Raw genomic sequence first — 16,925 nt, 5'->3', positions numbered from 1 at the left:
TTGAATTAATTCTAGACCTCTTCCCATCCCTTTCTCTCTGTCAACGCACAGTCGAAAAAGCAGGCAAAGCACACTGCAGGCTTTGAGTACACATATTAGACACGTACAGCATTGAGGGACTGCTGTGTTGGCAGAGGTGTCATCCTTCATTGACACATGAAACCTTCTTTCTTTACTTTCTCTCTTTCTCTTTCCTTTTGTCCCATTAGTTTTTAGGAGATCTTCCTGTGTGTAACTTGGCTACCAGGTTTCCCCTGCAACGCGAAACTAATTCACTGTATGTAAGACCTATATCGTAAGATCCAGACATGTTGAAGACTTCTAGGTATCTTCCACAACTTCATTGGTTTCCTGGCAGCTCCTTGTTAATGAATCTATAGAATTAACCAATAACCAAGGAATGTTGGAGGCTAATTGTGGTCACTTTAAAAAGGGTCCCTGACGCACACTATCTCTGGATAATTGCACTGGGGGATATTTTCAACTAGGGCCCAGCAGTAAATTGTTGATTTTTAGAAGGAACTGGTTTTATTGCTGTTTGAGTGATTTACTGGAATCTGTGTGTGTGGGTGTGCTCGTGTCAGCATTCTGTCTCTTTACAATAGGTGAAGATTAATTTCCACCGACCTGCTGGTAAATGGCTCTGACTCTTCGTTTTGAATAATGTGTTTTGCAAATAAATACCCAATATAACAAAGTAAAACTATTGAAGCGGTATTTGCTGCCAGGAACTGAATTAATTATCATAGCATATCACAGCAGACTCCCTCAGTACTGATTCTCTCTGGTGCAGCACTCGCTCAGTATTGCACTGATCTGTAAGTCTGGAGTGCATTTCAAATCCAGGGCTGTCTGTTTCAGAGGCACAAAGCATCCAGTTCACAGCAGAAAAGGCACTGTCAAGAATTCTAGTTGTAAAGTCTGCATGTTTTCTCTGTCTTCCCACATGTAGCATCTGGTACACTTCCCACCCCTGCTTGCATTGAGATCAGCAAGTTGAAAATAGATATCATTGATGTAAAGAGAAAATGCTGGAAATACTCAACATGTGAAGTAGCATCTGTGGAGAAAGATCATTGACCTGAAACATTAACTCTATTTCTCTCTCCACAGATACTGCCTGACCTGCTGAGTATTTCTAGCATCTGCAGCTTTCTGCCCAGCTGTCATTGAAGCTGGGATCTTCCTGGACTGTGTGACTCAGGACCATTCAGTGGTGAATTTGTTCATTGAGTCATTGAGAGAGTCCTAGCAAATTCACGTAACTGTGGTCAAGGCTCATTCAGTAATTGCACTGTGCAACTGAGCCATGCAGACTGGAAAGTTCCAGAAGAGTGAGCTGATCTCCATCATGGAGGCAGTTGGGGGAATTCTAAATGGCCTGAGTGGCCTTGAGTAAGTAAAGGGGAGAGTCAGTAAGCAATCGAATTGCTGTGCACTGCCCTGTGATGTTTGCTGTAAAGTATGTGGAGAGTCGAGTGTGGCACTGGTTACTTGCTCGAATGTGATCAACGCCTGTGGAACACTAGCCAAGGATGAGTGCAAGTGTTTGGGAAGGGGAAAAAGCTTTCATTGTTGGGTTGCAGACGTGGGGAATGCTACCACACACGTGGGATAGGAGAATGAGATATGTTCTTTGTAGGGAGAGAAGCAAAGGCATTGCAGCTTTACAGAGCTCTGAATGAAGAAGACTTGAATTTAGGTTGGGAATTAAGCTCTATTGCAATGACGATTGCTGTAATTAAAGTCACTTGAAAAATTCTTCATCAAAGGGCAGCACAGTAGTTAGCACCGCAGCCTCACAGCTCCAGCGACCCGGGTTCAATTCTGGGTACTGCCTGTGTGGAGTTTGCAAGTTTTCCCTGTGTCTGCGTGGGTTTCCTCCCACAAGCCAAAAGACTTGCAGGTTGATAGGTAAATTGGCCATTATAAATTGCCCCTAGTATAGGTCGGTGGTAGGGAAATATAGGGACAGGTGGGGATGTGGTAGGTATATGGGATTAGTGTAGGATTAGTATAAATGGGTGGTTGATGGTCGGCACAGACTCGGTGGGCCGAAGGGCCTGTTTCAGTGCTGTATCTCTAAACTAAACTAAACCAAACTAAAGAGTGAAAAAGTAAATGTCACTTTTTTTCTTATTAATAATGTGCTTGTTTTCATTCCTAGACTCAAAGACATTCCCCTCAGGTTTTAGTTTCAATAGCACTATGTTCAAGATGTATCAACCTTTTTATTACAGCAGGCTGACTATACACATTGAGTGAAAATTTCTAACCTTAATGATTCATATTAGGTTGGCCTTGGGGAAAACAAGCTCATTATAATATTTGCATAATAAATGAACTGGGTCTTTGAGAGAAAGGAAATACATTTTCAATTACATTCATCACAACACAGTCGAAAAGCTAAGGATAATCTACGTGATTTCTGCTGTGGTAGAATGATGGCTGATGCAGTCGCCTTATACAACACTCTCATCTAGTATCTTAATCACAAGGTATAAAAGGAAAGGCTAAGTTCTAATCCATTGCATGTTGCTTTCAGTTATTGAAGCTGCAGTTTGTCCCATATTTTATACTGAAATGACAGTGAGTTGATGGGCAGGTTTGAACATTACTTCTTCATCACAGTGTAGGTCAAACATTATTGGAAGAGATATGTACAAAACCACAACAAGGCTGGGCACATCCACAGTGGAGCAGTCAGGATCCATGCAGAGAAGAGATGGTGTTTCGAGGAAGGGGATGGGTCTTGAGTATCATCCACTTGTGCTCTCCTGACTGATCTGCTGTGTGGGTTCCCTGACATTTGCAAGGTTTTGTTGGCGAGTGAAGAGTGCTCCATTGACTGAGGGGAGCTGGCTTAGGCATGGTCATTTCACCTCTTGGACATGGCTTCAGATGGGATAAAAGCTTCATTCCTCTGCTGTGTACCTGAAATAACTTGGAACAGTCTGCATTTTGTTCCTCATAGGTCAAACAAGACCCCAGTTGAGCACAAAATTGGCTGCCTCTCTCCCAAAGGCCTTAGGACATGGAGGGGAAAATTGTCATAGTGGTGATGGGGGAAAGCTTTACACGACGTCTAACCTTTCCTGATCTGGATGTGCTCCAATTCGAGCCTCTTGTGCATCTAACACTTTCTGCTCCCCACTATTAGTGACCATGCTTTCAGCTGTCCAGAATGGATGCTCTGGAATTTGCTCCCTAAACCTCTTTTAAGATGCTGTTTAAAACTGACCTCTGAAAGTTTGGTCAGTCACCTGTCCTGATGCCGTTTCCTTTCACTCATGCAAATTTTTGTCTGATTAACAGAATAAAACAATCTAAAGGAGCGTAAAGGCACTATGTAAATGCAATGTTGGTAATGATACTGGATACTAACAGCCCTTACCTTGAAAATCACAAAAATCCATTTTGGAAGAAATGTGTGACCACTGGGAATAAGTTCATCAGAAACAATCGCCACTCACTGAATTGCAAACCTTCAACTATCAGGATGTTCAGTTAGGAGAAAGTAATCTCTCACTTATCCCTTTGATCAAAAAGCACTTGACCTCTGTTAACCCTAGTTGTTGCTGCTGTTTTCAGCTCATCATTTGTTTTCTTGTTTTCTTTCTGCAGTTTAAGTGGACGCTTGTCACTGTGGTGTTGCTGCAACTGACCTTCATAATTGTCAGTTTTTTATGCCGGAATAAGGTACGTCAGTTTGTCTTTCCTTTTATAATCTATTCCCCTCTAACACCCAGTCAATCTTCTCCCCTCCTGCTGAAGGCCACAGCTCCTTAAGTAAGATACAGGTATCAGACATCACAGCTCAGTAATTTTTCCAACCCACCTTCATTCACTGAGCTTCATGATTGCAGAGGGCTTCACTACTGATCCCAAAGCACTTCAAGGAGGAGGGTGGGGGGTGAAGGTTAGCAGTTAGGAGTGGGAACCCTGGCCACATTTTCCCTCTCTAGCTCATATCATTTTTGTGCCTCACTTTGTTTCAGAACCTTGGTCAGACGGCATTTGGAGTTCAATGTTTTATTCTGGGCACCACACTTCCAGAAAGATGTACTAGCCGTGGAGTGGGTGCAGCACAGATAAAGCAGAATGATACTGAGGACTAAAGAATTAAATTGTCAGGACAGGTTGCATCAACTTTGGAATATAGAAGATTGAGGGTTGATCTGATCAATGTTTAAAATGTGAAAAGGAATTTACAGGACAAATACAGAGAATCTGTTTCCTCTGATGTACTCATCAAGAATGAGGGGACACTATTCTAAAAATAGAGCTAAGCCATTCAGGGGTGATGTCCAGTAACTCTTTTCACACAAAAGGTAGTGGAAATGTGAAATTCTGTACTCCAAAAAGAGGTAACAGAGCAGATTGGGTAGGGTGGGTAGGTTTCCTTCAGCGAACCAGTTAGGTGTTTCAGAAGTCACTTTTTTTTTTAAACTGCATTTGTTGTTAATTATTTTTAAACTTTCTCAGACTGTCATAGTGGGATTGGAACTCATTTTCTAGATTATAGTCCAGTTCTCAGGATTACTAACCCAGTAACATAACCACTGCACTATCGTAACCTGCATGCTGTTGAAATGCCAGGTCACAAGCTGGATTCTCCGATACATGCAGCATCTAACTTGGAACACTCCGAATGTTGCATTTGTCAATATAAATTTCCCTCTGGTTTGAAAAGTAAAAATAGAACAATCTAACAAGGTGACACTTAAAATAAAGACCTTTTTTATAAACACTTTCTCCACTGACCTGAGCATTTCAATTGCAGACTATGAACAAGCCAAGTGACAGGCACGTAGAATGTTAACTGGGTATCAGGAACAAAGTTGCCCTCAGGAGATCATGCCCAATCATGCAGAATCTATTAACAGGCCTCCTCTATCATATTTGTCATAAGACTGGCCACTTGACTTGGAATTATGATTTCAGATGAAGCCTGTTTATCGACCTAGACTTGTGCGAACAGGATGGAGTGCAGTCGACAGGTCTAAGACAGTGCTGCTTTTGACAAATTGGTTGATTGATTGTTGAGATTAAATGATCCAGGATTGCTGTGTTTTTCATCTCCAGGGTATATGTAGCACTGATGCTGCCTTAAAGAATCTTCTCATCTAGGTCACAATTGCTGTCTTTCAGGACTGCATGCTGGATCAATGTCCTCCCATATATTTCACATCCGCATTCTGTAGCTGGGCCCAAACGCATTTTAGTTTCCCCCTTTCCAGTAATATTATTATTCTGCACGCTCCCGCATTGAGAAACAATCTACATCTTTCACTATTTGTAATTTGGCTGTGCAATCTCTAGCTGTAACCAATCCATTGTTGCACTCTAATAACTTCCTAATAACAGCAACAACTTGCATTTATATAGAACCTTTTAACAGGAGTGTTATTGAATAAAAATAGGCACCACATAAGGAGCTATTAGCACAGGTGACCAAAAGCTTGCTCAAAGAGGTAGGTTTAGGGAGGAAATTTTAGAGCTTAGGGCCTAAAGATCTGAAGGCATAGCCGCCAATGATGAAGCAATGAAAATCGGGCATGTGTTACACTGATTAATGTGTTTCAAAATGTGAACACTTTTAAGAACAGTTCTGTGCAAGAGGAAACACAGCTTGGAGGCCTTGATCTACGAGATGAAACAAATGTTGCCGAGTCCAGAGATGGCATCCTTCGTAAGCACAAATTCACAAAATTAAAGTACGGGGTCATATGACGACAAAAGCTGACCAAGGCTGGCCTCTTCTCTAACTAGTGGCAACCATATTGAATGTACCAATGTCAATTACTCCCTGTGTTTAAAGATCAGGCCCTTCCCTCCAGAATTGTACTATATACTTCGGACCGTATTGACATACTGCTTAGTACAGCCCAGTTTGTGCCCGTTTCTTACATGCTCGGTGGGAAAAAGGCAGTGGGAGTGGCAATGGGAGGCCTGGCTAATTTCTTCTCAGTAATGTCCAGCTTTAGAGCACTGATTCCAAGATTAAACTTGGAAACGTCCAGGTCTGAACTCAGCATGAATATACTCACTGAGACAGAGACACTGGGAGACTCAACCAATCCCACTTAGAAAAGCCAAGCTGAATCCAACAGCCTTCGGCTTACCAAAAGCACAGGACACAGTTCCGATATTAGATATTTGCTCTGGTTAGGCCATTGTCAGACCCAAAATTATTAACCAAATGAGCAAACAGATAGTTAAGGTAGTAAGCCTCTTCAACCAATTGAGCCATCAACCAGTTAAAACCTTGGAACAGGAGTCGGCCATTCAGCCCCTCTGGACTGTTTTACCATTCAGTTATGGCTGATTTGTATCTCACCTGCCTTGGTTCTAGCTTTTGTTGACTTCCCTTCCATTCACCTGTTCTCTTACTTTCACTGACAGAAGAAAATCAAGGATTGCTGCAAAATATTTCTCTAACCCGCAATCCTTCTCCCAAACACACATTGATCCTGCTCCCCCTCTTAACTGTCACTGAGTCAACAACTTTCTCTAGCAGAAAGGTAAAAGGACTGCAGCCGCTGGAGAGAGAAAATACACTGACCTGAAACGTTAACACCATTCCTATCTCCACAGATGCTGCCTGACCTCCTGAGTATTTCTCGCATTTTCTGTTAATATTCCATCCCGACAAGTCTGTTTCGCTCTGCGGACAACAAATGTTTTTTAATCTTCAAACTTTAAAAAAAAAACACATTGCGGAGATATGGCCGTCGCTGATAAGGCCAGAATTTATTGGCCATCCCGAGTTGCCCTGGAGAAGGTAGTGATGCAACTGAGAAGCTTGCTGGGCCAATTCAGAGGGCAGTTAAGAAATCATGTTGGTGTGGGATTAGAGTCACATTAAGGACAGACTTGGCAAGGACAGCAGATTTCCTTCCCGAAAGGAAATTAGGGAACCGGTTGGGTTTTTCCAACAATCTGACAGCTCCAAACTTGATTACTAAAAGTAAAATCTGTTTCTTTTTCAGTGACTGGCAAGACTGGCATAGAGCAGGAAGTCATTCTGTGACTGCTGTCTGCTTTTAGGGCTAACACTAACTCAACAGCATGCCATTGTAACCATAGTTTCTGGTATGCTACCACAGCACTGAGAACTTACTTCCAAACTCATACTTAGTGCTGCTCTGTGTGCTCAGCTCGTTGATGTGATCAGTGACTGAGCTAAGTCAGGAAGGGCCCAGGTTAGGACCCTAGGCTTTGGTTTATTGAACCAGATAAGGGCCGTGGTCACAGTCCAAAAATTGGCATCTGGAAAAGCTTGCCTCCTGTTGTGCTGTCCCCCAACAAGGAATCACAGCCTTCAGAGGAGGGGAGCAAACTGGTGGCAAAAAGAAACATTGAAAAAGTAAATATCTTCATTCATTTCCAATTTTTTTCGTGTGTGAATTAAGAAAGATAACGCAGTATTCTCAGTGTAGACTCGACTGCTTTGTCACTGATGGTTTCTGGTGTCCAATCCATTTCTATCAATGTATTGATTTGCCAGTTGAGTCCAATAGAGTGCACAACAACTTGTATTTATGCAAGATTCATTACTTAGGGATGTCTCACAGCACTTCATAGAGTGGTGTGTTGTTAGGGATGTGGAGAACAGGAGAGCAAAAAATGTCACCGGGACGAAAGCATGGGCAGTAAAACGAGGGTGTTAAGGAGACTATTGAATGTAGGAGGGAGTTGGCAAGGCAGTGACTTGTCGCAGTATCGATTGTCTCTTTGATAATGAAGCAGGGGACTTCCAGGGCCTTGGCAGTGGGCTGCAGAATTGCATTCACAATCAGGGGCCTGAATTAGCAATTCAATTGTGCTGATGGTTGGTTGCTGGAGCATGTAACTGCAGATGTATGTGCATGCATGTGTGTGGCTATATGTATATGTACGTGTGTACATGTTTGCTGTTATTTTTATCTATTTTCTATGTCTGTCTGAGGTGATTGACCATTTGAAAGAAAGACAGATTTGCATTTATATATCACCTTTCACAACAATGAGGTGTTTCAGAAGTGGCGTGACTGTTGTAATATAGAAATGCTGGAGCTAATTTGTGCACAGCAAGCTCCCACAAACAGCAATGAGATCATCTTTTTTTAATAATGAGGCTCAGGTAAGGGATAAATATTAACCGCTACACCAAGAGAGAATTTCCCTGCTCCTCCTCCTCACAATAGTGAAATGTTTGCATCCAGCTGAGGGGGTAGATGGGGCCTCAGTTTTGCATCTCGCCTGAAGGATGGGTTTGTCTCATTTTACATTTGCTGTCAAATTCCAGTATCCATTGGCAAGTTGACTTCACTGTGTAACACATACCCAGGCTGCAAACACAAAGTTTAACTCCCAATGTCCAATTTACTGGAACTATAGACCTTAATCTGGTGCCAGCTTCCCAGTCTACAATGATTCCACTTCCTTGCAGATCAGTCATTCGGAGTCAGCTTAGAACAAACTGTTTGCCATTGGCTATACTTCTCTAATGAAAGATCCGTTTCCGTCTCTCTCTCTCTCCTTTTCTCCTCTCTGATTGTTAGTTTTCTCACTGCCATATCTGCTCTGCTTTTTCCCAAAATATCCATTGATCTGATTGAATTAGGATATAGAAACAATTGTTTTGAGCATAAAAGTGTTCCATTCCATATTCCATTCCTTTTTAAAAAAAAACACTAGTGTTGTACACAGTTGACTTGATGCGAAGTTTCCCCATTGTCCATGGTTGACATCATTCTACCCTTTGCCTTCAGTTGCAAGCATGAGAAGGTCTCCCACGTCACATTTTTTTCATGTAGCATACAGTTTCCTGTTGCTTTGAGGCATTTTACTGATGACCTATGACAGGGTAAAGGAAGCACCTTCAATGATATTAGTGACAGGCTAATAGGAATAAGGTGCAACATTACTCTCTTAAGCTTATCAGCCACACAAGGCTGGAATGTAGAGCATCAGAAAATAATTTTGTCACGTCATTCTGGCATCCTAGTACATGCAACAAGGTTGCTCCTCCCTCCACCCCTCACCAATTCTCAATGATTTCTTACAGTCTTGTATTTCTAGGACTCATGAAATCATTTGTTCATGCATGACTTCTTTGTTTAGAAGGCCGCAACACAAGACAACATAATTATGCTTGAGGAAGGTTCAGCCCACCTTGGTTGAAACAATCAAAGATCCTAACCTCCACCCCCCCGCCCCACAACCCACACCCATTCCCTCTTAAATGATTCCAGAACTTTTGTCTCAACTGTTCAATTTAGAAGTTTATTCCACTTGTTATATTAAGAATTTCCTGATTTATCTGTCCTAAAGTCACTTCTTTTACCAGGTTGAATCTGTGTGCCTTTGTTCTATTATCACAATTTAATTTAATATTCTGGGTTAACATTTTCAATATCCTGAACAATCTTCTGGAAAATTTTATCTACAAGATCACCTGTGATGTACCTCCTCCCGAGGCAGAAAAGGCCAAGTTTCTTTGCCTTCTGATACTGCCTCCAGAGCTTGAATTTCTCCTTTTTTTTTTGGTGATCAGAACTGGATGCAGTATTCAAGGTAGTATGACGAGAGTACTATAAAGGTTGGTCATTACTCCCTCTAAATTCGATTATGCTGCTTTGGCTATGGCAGTGGCTTTGCAGATCACTGCTATGCATTAGTTGGACATTTTAAGGGGCTGCTGAGACTCCTAGGTCTCTACCACTTACTATTTCAACATCATTCATGAACTGCGTGTGCTGTTACTTTTTCAGTGTGTAACTCTACACATTTGTCTCTGTTAAATTCTATCTGTTGTAGTTCTGTCCATTTACATATTTTTCTTAACTTACTAACATTAAACAGTGACTACACTTCCAAAGTACTTCTTTGGCTATAGAGCACTTTGGGATGCCAGTGATCATGACAGATGCTGTATATGCAAGACTTTATTTTCTCTTTCTATCACTTTGTAATTTTCTGAGCTGACTCATCTGGTTCCACTGCTGCTCCAAGTTTGATTTGAACTGCAAATTTGACCACTTTGCATCAATAGCCTGGACTCTCAAATTCAGTGCAAATTACAAAGTGTAGTTGTCCCAGCACCCTATTCATATATTCTCCCAACTCTCACATAACTTTATTGGGTGCTACTTGTTTCTTTGAGTTTCTTTGCCCATGTTTCACAGCAGTACAATCATTTCCATCTTTGCTGTCTGCAATGCGTTATGAGTATATCCTGGCAGGACCAAATCACAAATGTGTCAGTCCTCTAAAAGGCAGAGCTCTCAAGTGTGTTGGCACAAATCGAACAGAGACAGCTTTAGTGGATCGGACACGTCCGCAGGATGGAAGATGGTCACATACCCAAGGACCGTCTGTATAGTGAGGTAGCTGGGGCCAGACGAATAGTGGGATGCCCAAAGCTCTGGTTCAGGGATGCTTGCAAGCATGACATGAAGAATCTAAATGTTGACTATCGCACTTGGGAGTCACGATCTGGCGAAAGAGGGAAATGACGACATATCCTGTGGATTGGTGTGCACTGCCATGACCACCAGTTGCTGCAGCAGCTTGACAACAGGCACCAACGCTGAAAACAACTCACACTTGGCAGCTTCACGTGCAGCACTTGTGGCAGAACCTGACTCTCAAGGAGTGGCCTTCACAGCCATCAGCAAAGGTGCACCAAGAGAAGACATCCCACCTAAATGGATTGTTTGCTGCATGTCCATCATTTGTGTAGATGAAAGGGGGCCAACCAACTGTTTCCTTCACCTACTTTGTTACTCATTTTCATTGTTTACTCTGAATCTGCATAGTTTTGAGTTTAATTGTCTTTCATGTGGTACTTTATGAAAAGCCTTGTAGAAGTTAAGGTATAATACATCATGTCACAGCCACTTGGGTTGTTGAAGAGGTTGGTCATATCGACCTTCTGTTTCTGAATTCATGCTGCTGTTAACTCAATTATAGTTGAACAGTTAATCCCCAGGATTACTTCTGAGAATCGATTCTGTTATTTTACAGGGACTGGAGGTTAGCCAAATGGGTCTGTTGTTACTTATGTCTGTTTTGTTGCTTTTTCTGAATATGGTCATCACATTGTCCTTTTTCCAATCTAATAATGCCTCCCAGTGTCCAGTGATTCCTCCATCATGATTGATGTACCTCACTAATCTCAGCACTGTGAAATAAATTCCATCTGTCCTGAAAATGGATCTGTTTTGAGCCCATTCATTCTGCCTAGGATCTCTGTCTCACCTATGGTGAAGTCCTTGATTCTACTTGAAATATCTTTGTTCAGAGAAATTTTATATTACTCATATTTTCTCTTAATTCTTGGAAGAAGGAGTGGTTCAGAATATTTACTAGTTTGTGCTCCTCCTCAGTTTGAAGCTGCAATGGTTGAGTCTTTCCTGACTGCCCTCTTGCTGTTGTGGTGTTAGTGTCAGCTGCTCCCTTGGCACATCTCATCCTCCTTTTAACCTGTTTAATCAGCCACTTGCGCTAAACTGATATGACATTGTAGGTTTTTGCCCCCCATAGGGAGACTTGAAGTGAAGTATTAATGAATCAAAGGTGGCCTTTTGTTGGGCAAAGGTATTCAGGTAGATGGAATTAAGATCCATATCAGCCATGATCAAATTGGATGGCTTATTCCTTTTCTTATGCTTGTACGTATACATCTAATACTATGCAATAGTGACTGGAATTAATACAAAGCATTTCACTGTTTGTAAAATGCTTTGGTTGTGAAAGGTGCTATAGAAATGCTGCTCTATCTTTCTTTGTATTAACGAGTAAAAGGTGATAAATTACCAATCCTATGAAGGTCAGCCTTTGTTAACTGGAGTCGTTTTTAAACACAGGCCTGCTCTAACTGTGCTGTGGAAAACGCAGTCCCACCAAGTTAATGTCAAATATTGATATTGTTCCCACCATGTACAACATCCGCCTTTAAAATGGACTGACAATTTTATCAGCCAGAAACTGATAACCAAATTATCCCTTTGCATTAATGTCAATTTCAAAGTTGCTGGTTATAGCCTTTTGAAAGTTCTTTTATTTTGGACAGTAACAACTATGTTTACTCAGTGCGTATAATTATATAAAACCTTATTCTTTCTAGACATGTTATGTGAAGGAATATCAAGCCATGCTTTGGATACCCCACAATGACTCAATCCATTCCTTCATATAGGAGTCCCAGATTCCAATTATCACCCGACAATTGCAGTGTGCAATCTATCTCCCCCAAAAAATACAAGTTGATAGTAGACTGAGGAAGCTGTTTAAGAACAGCACGGATAATTTGTCCTCTTTCTCTTGCTGTCTTTAATAAAGTATAATATTCTTTTGTTCAACTTTCTATTTTCACCCCATTTGAAATTATGGCAGACGTCATTTTCAACGAATGATGACAATAATTTGTTTCTCTGATCTCAATGTGTCTAATTAATTATAGACAACTGTAAAGTGCAATGGAAGTGAAATTGAGTTTGGTAGCGCCCATTTTTGGCCCCTTAACCGTTAAAACTGCCTCCTTGCCCTCCACTACTTCTGATGGGAAGAGCATTGGACACCATCATGGGAAAGGTGTTTGCCTGCGGCACCCAATGACCACCAGAAATATGCAGAGCAGATACATCATGACATCAAGCAGCATGACAGCAGTGCTGCCATTTTGGAGTTCCATGTCATTAACCCTGTGTTAACCTACCACAGCTGAATGTGCATTTGGTGGCAGGAAGGACACACTTCGCCAGCACCCCCCCCCCCCCCCCCCACCCCACCACTGAACCACCTTCAGCACTATCTAACAAGATCAGCAAATAGCTACAGCTTGGTTGTTGGATAATTTCTTCCGGCTGTTGCTGAAGTTTTACGTGTTTTATCTGCTTTTACTCATTAGAAGTTTCACTAGTCTACAGGGAATGATGCGGCTGGTGATGATGTGTTTTTTGGTCATTTGTGGCATGTGCACAAACCTATCGCTTCCACTCATGGGTGGCTTAGTAGGGCTTCCTCTTGACATTGAGGGATGACTGGGCAAAGGAATAGTGGCCACGCAAAGGAGGACGAGCTACTAGCAAAGGGAGGGGGAGGAAGAGCTATGTGCGTGAATCTGTTGGGTGAACAGATTACTGAAGCGATGTGATGTCCTGGTAGTCCTTTTACACACTGGTATCTGCAGCCGTGATGGCTACAGTCTGAGCTTCCATAACAGCAAGCTGAGCTTCCACTGCATTGGGTAGGTGCAGCTTGTGCTGTAATGGAAGCTGAGATATTGGCCATCAGATACTGCATCATGATTGGTTTCACAGGTGTGCTGCTGGAGGTAACCGTGTTGGAAAGGATGGCCTCCAATTTCAGTTCACAGGTTCCAATCTTGTCCTAGATATAACCTCGAGGAATCTGTATAGATTGCTGATTCTCAGTTTTAATATGTGTAAATCTCTTTAATATTGAGCGTAATATCAACCAAGGCTTTCAACTTTTCTATCAATTGTGTCTTTTAAGGTTCATAAAGACAAGAGGTTTGCAGCTAGAGATGCTTACAACCTTTGTACAAGTTGCAATTCACAATGGTCAAATACTTCTTTGAGAGCTCTGGAGGTAGTTGGGGGAGTGGTGGGAGGGGAAGGGGGGGGGGGTGGTTAATTCACTAGTTATATCCTTCATGGCGTTCTGCTTCATCTCATGGGCTGTCTCCTGCTCCCTTCACTTTGGAATGGCTGCTCTTATACAGTTCTTGCTGGCATAAACAAGCTGGTCTTACTCTTTTCATGTTTGTGCTTTGGGCCAGGGCTGTTCATTTTTCTGTCCATTAACACCCTCTCTGCATTAATGCTTTGTCTTTCAACATACCATTAAAATACCGTTTGCCTTTGCTCCATGACCTTCTGGCCAGTTATTCTCTGTGACCTTGTCCTGCTAACACCACCTCTTTTGTTATCTCATGCCCACCCCCCGCTTTACTTGCTTAAAACCTTTTACATTTCTAATATTTGTCAGTTCTGATGAAGGGTCACTGACCTGAAACATTAACTCTGCTTCTCTCTCTGCACAGATGCTGCCAGACCTGCTGAGTATTTCCAGCATTTCTTGTTCGTTAAGTAGTGGCCTGAGGATTTAAATATTGGAACAATAAGTAGTGGAGAGAGACCAATAAGTCTGTAAGTTATTCACTTTTGAACTCAAGATGATACAGCAACTCAGATAAATCTAACAGTCCACATCATTCAGACTGAAACAGGTGGAAATTGAAATGAATCTTGAAAATAAGGCAACTTTAAGCATTGGCTAATTGATTTGAGTTAACCATCAGAAGCTGTTGACTCACAGACACAGTTCAACTTGGGGAAGACCTATTTAACCAGATGCCAGCTCAAGCAGTGTAATTCATTCATTGCAAATCTAGAGGGAGCATTTGCCGCATCATTTACACTAATGGGCTTACTTTGGGTTTTGTACAGAAAGTTCAGCTTTGACATTGTTTTTGTTCAGGTCTCCTTGTATAATTCCTACACTGTAAAAGATTAGAGATGGGAACTGTTCTTGTATTGGAGTGTAATAATATATTACATGGATGAACAGTCACTGTGCTCAGAATGCTGATGAGAACAGGACACATTTGTACTACATGTGCAGGAAGCTGTTTTTTTTCCAGCTTCGAGCATTTGCAGTGCCACTAAATAAAGAAAAGCATCCATCGCCGCCTACAAACTATCCAAGGCTTCAATTTAAGTGATTGTTTCCATGGAACCCAGGAGGCAGCCTGGAGATACAAGTGACCATGTTGCTGGTGAGACACAGTGACTTCGCCCTCCCCTTTTCTATATGGGCCCGTCATGTGATTCTTTTTTCACTATCATTTACAAATTAACTCCCAGTGCATTGGGCAAGCAATGGATGCTGGGATTATGATCGTAAAACAACTGTGGCTTTTTGGTTCTTTTACTGCCGTGGAATTGGTCTTGTCATATAAATGCTGCCTGAGGCAGTCCTGTGTTATGAATGCAAAGTTTTCCAATTTCTTGATGGTTCTGTGCAGTTTCCTTGAGGAGTCTTGCTTAGGAAGGGTAAAATAAGCCTGAATTCCTGCCAACATGTATGTATGTAGGTGCTATGCAAAGACAATATGTCTCAGTTGCCACTCTGGACTTGGGCCTTTGTCAGATTGGCTGCTGATGCTGAGTAAAGGTTTAAGCTCTCCACCTCTAAACCTCTCTGCCTGTCTACTTTCCTTTAAGACACTCCTTAAAATCTACCTCTGACCAAGTTTTAGGTCACCTGCGTAGCTAGGTGCCTAATTTTGTCTGACAATGCTCCAGGGATGTTTTACCATGTTAAAGGCGGTATATTGTTGGTTGCAGTTTAAGCTACCCCAATTGACTCAGTGTGTTAATCTAATGAGTAGCTCAACAATATGTGCCAAGAGGGCCCAGGGTTGATCAGTGACCTGGACTCATTGTGTCTCACCAACAGTATTCCCGCCAGGATCAACACACAGTCAGAACCCCCAACATTGGGTGGAATTTGGCTCTCGCTCCCAAACACTATTCATCGGAGCATATAAACAGAAGCAGGCTGTTCAACCATTCAGCTAGATCATTGCTGACCTGTATCTCAACTTCATTTGCACTCGATATCTCCATATTCCTTTATACTCTTATCCAGCAAGGTCTCGGTCTTGAAAGCACTGGATTGTCCCAGCATCCACAGTCTTTTGGAGGAGAGAACTCCACATTTCTACAGCCCTTCCAGAAACCTGCATGAGCAGTGCTTGTGTGTGAACATTGGGCACAGGCTGGATTGGGCTCAACTGTGATGCTCCCATGGTTAAATAGCCTGCTAAGGCTCACGATCGAAGATCAAATGTGGCTCATGGCTGATTGGATGAGGTACTGGAGGTTAATACATCCTGTGGAACCCTACTTGAAGCAAGGTAGAGGAGTTTGAGAGAAAAATGGAGGCCAAAAAAGCTGTTGAGAAAAAAATTAGCATAGTTTGAAACAAAATCTGCCCACCCCACCCACAATCTCTGCAGCTTCCATGAAGATAATTTTCAGGTGCCTGTAATAATTTCCAACCTTCAAAATGCTGGTGATGAGCAGGCCCCAGCTTACACAATGTTACACAGCATTGAAATAGGAAGAAGAAACTGACCCAATTTCCTAATATTGACTACACTCCAGAAATACATTGGCTAAAAAGCATTTTGTGAGACGTTTGGTGGTCATGACAAGTGCTATATAAATGCAAGTCTTTTTCTTTAAGTGCAGTCTCCGAGCTGGTGTAGGGGCTGGGTAAGCAATGTTATTCTTTGTAAACTAAAAAGGATTTTACAGTTTCTGATATGGAATCATAGACTGGTTCAACATCAATGAAGGTCATTTGACCCATTGTGCATGTGCTGGCTCTTTGGTGGGTCTATCCATTTAATCACCGGACCCCACTCTCTCCCCATAGCCCTGTAATTTTTTTTCCCTTCAAGTGTTTCAAAAGAGAATTGGATGAAGTTACTATTGAACCTGCTTCACTGTGCATCCCAGATCGCAACTCTGTGTTTAAAAAAAATGTTTTCTGATAACTTTGTCTTATGCCAATCATCTTAAGTCTGTGTCTTCTGGTTACTCCCCGTCCTGCCATTGGAAATAGTTTCTCCTTATTTACTCTGAAGTGTTCATGAGTAGTTTTGACAATTAATCTTCTGTGCTCTAGAGTCCATTATAAAAGATGTAATCGCAGAGCACTTGGAAAACAATGACAGGATTGGACAAAGTCAACATGGATTTACGAAAGGGAAATCATGCTTGACAAATCTACTGGAATTTTTTGAGAATGTAACGAGTAGAATAGACAAGGCAGAACCAGTGGATGTGGTGTATTTGAACTTTCAGAAGGCTTTCGATAAGGTCCCACATAAGAGATTAGCG

The 16,925-nt window shown here is 41.9% G+C and overlaps 1 protein-coding gene across 5 annotated transcripts in view; it reads left to right on the top strand.

The window, feature by feature from the left end:
- The window catches only part of zgc:110329 (uncharacterized protein LOC550500 homolog), a 331,911-nt gene that overhangs the window by 224,475 nt on the left and 90,511 nt on the right, over window positions 1-16,925 (top strand). For 4 of the 5 annotated variants that reach the window (XM_068023409.1, XM_068023413.1, XM_068023410.1 and 1 more), the window contains one exon: window positions 3,625-3,699. The exons of the other annotated variant lie outside the window; for it this stretch is intronic. In XM_068023409.1, coding sequence (XP_067879510.1) covers window positions 3,625-3,699 — 75 coding nt within the window. The remainder of the gene's footprint in view (window positions 1-3,624; window positions 3,700-16,925) is intronic. 5 annotated transcript variants of the gene reach the window in all.

This window comes from Heterodontus francisci, chromosome 47, assembly GCF_036365525.1.
Source record: "Heterodontus francisci isolate sHetFra1 chromosome 47, sHetFra1.hap1, whole genome shotgun sequence".
Lineage (NCBI taxonomy): Eukaryota > Metazoa > Chordata > Chondrichthyes > Heterodontiformes > Heterodontidae > Heterodontus > Heterodontus francisci.
The sequence above is the reverse complement of the archived record's forward strand: the minus strand, read 5'-3'. Positions and strand labels throughout refer to the sequence as shown.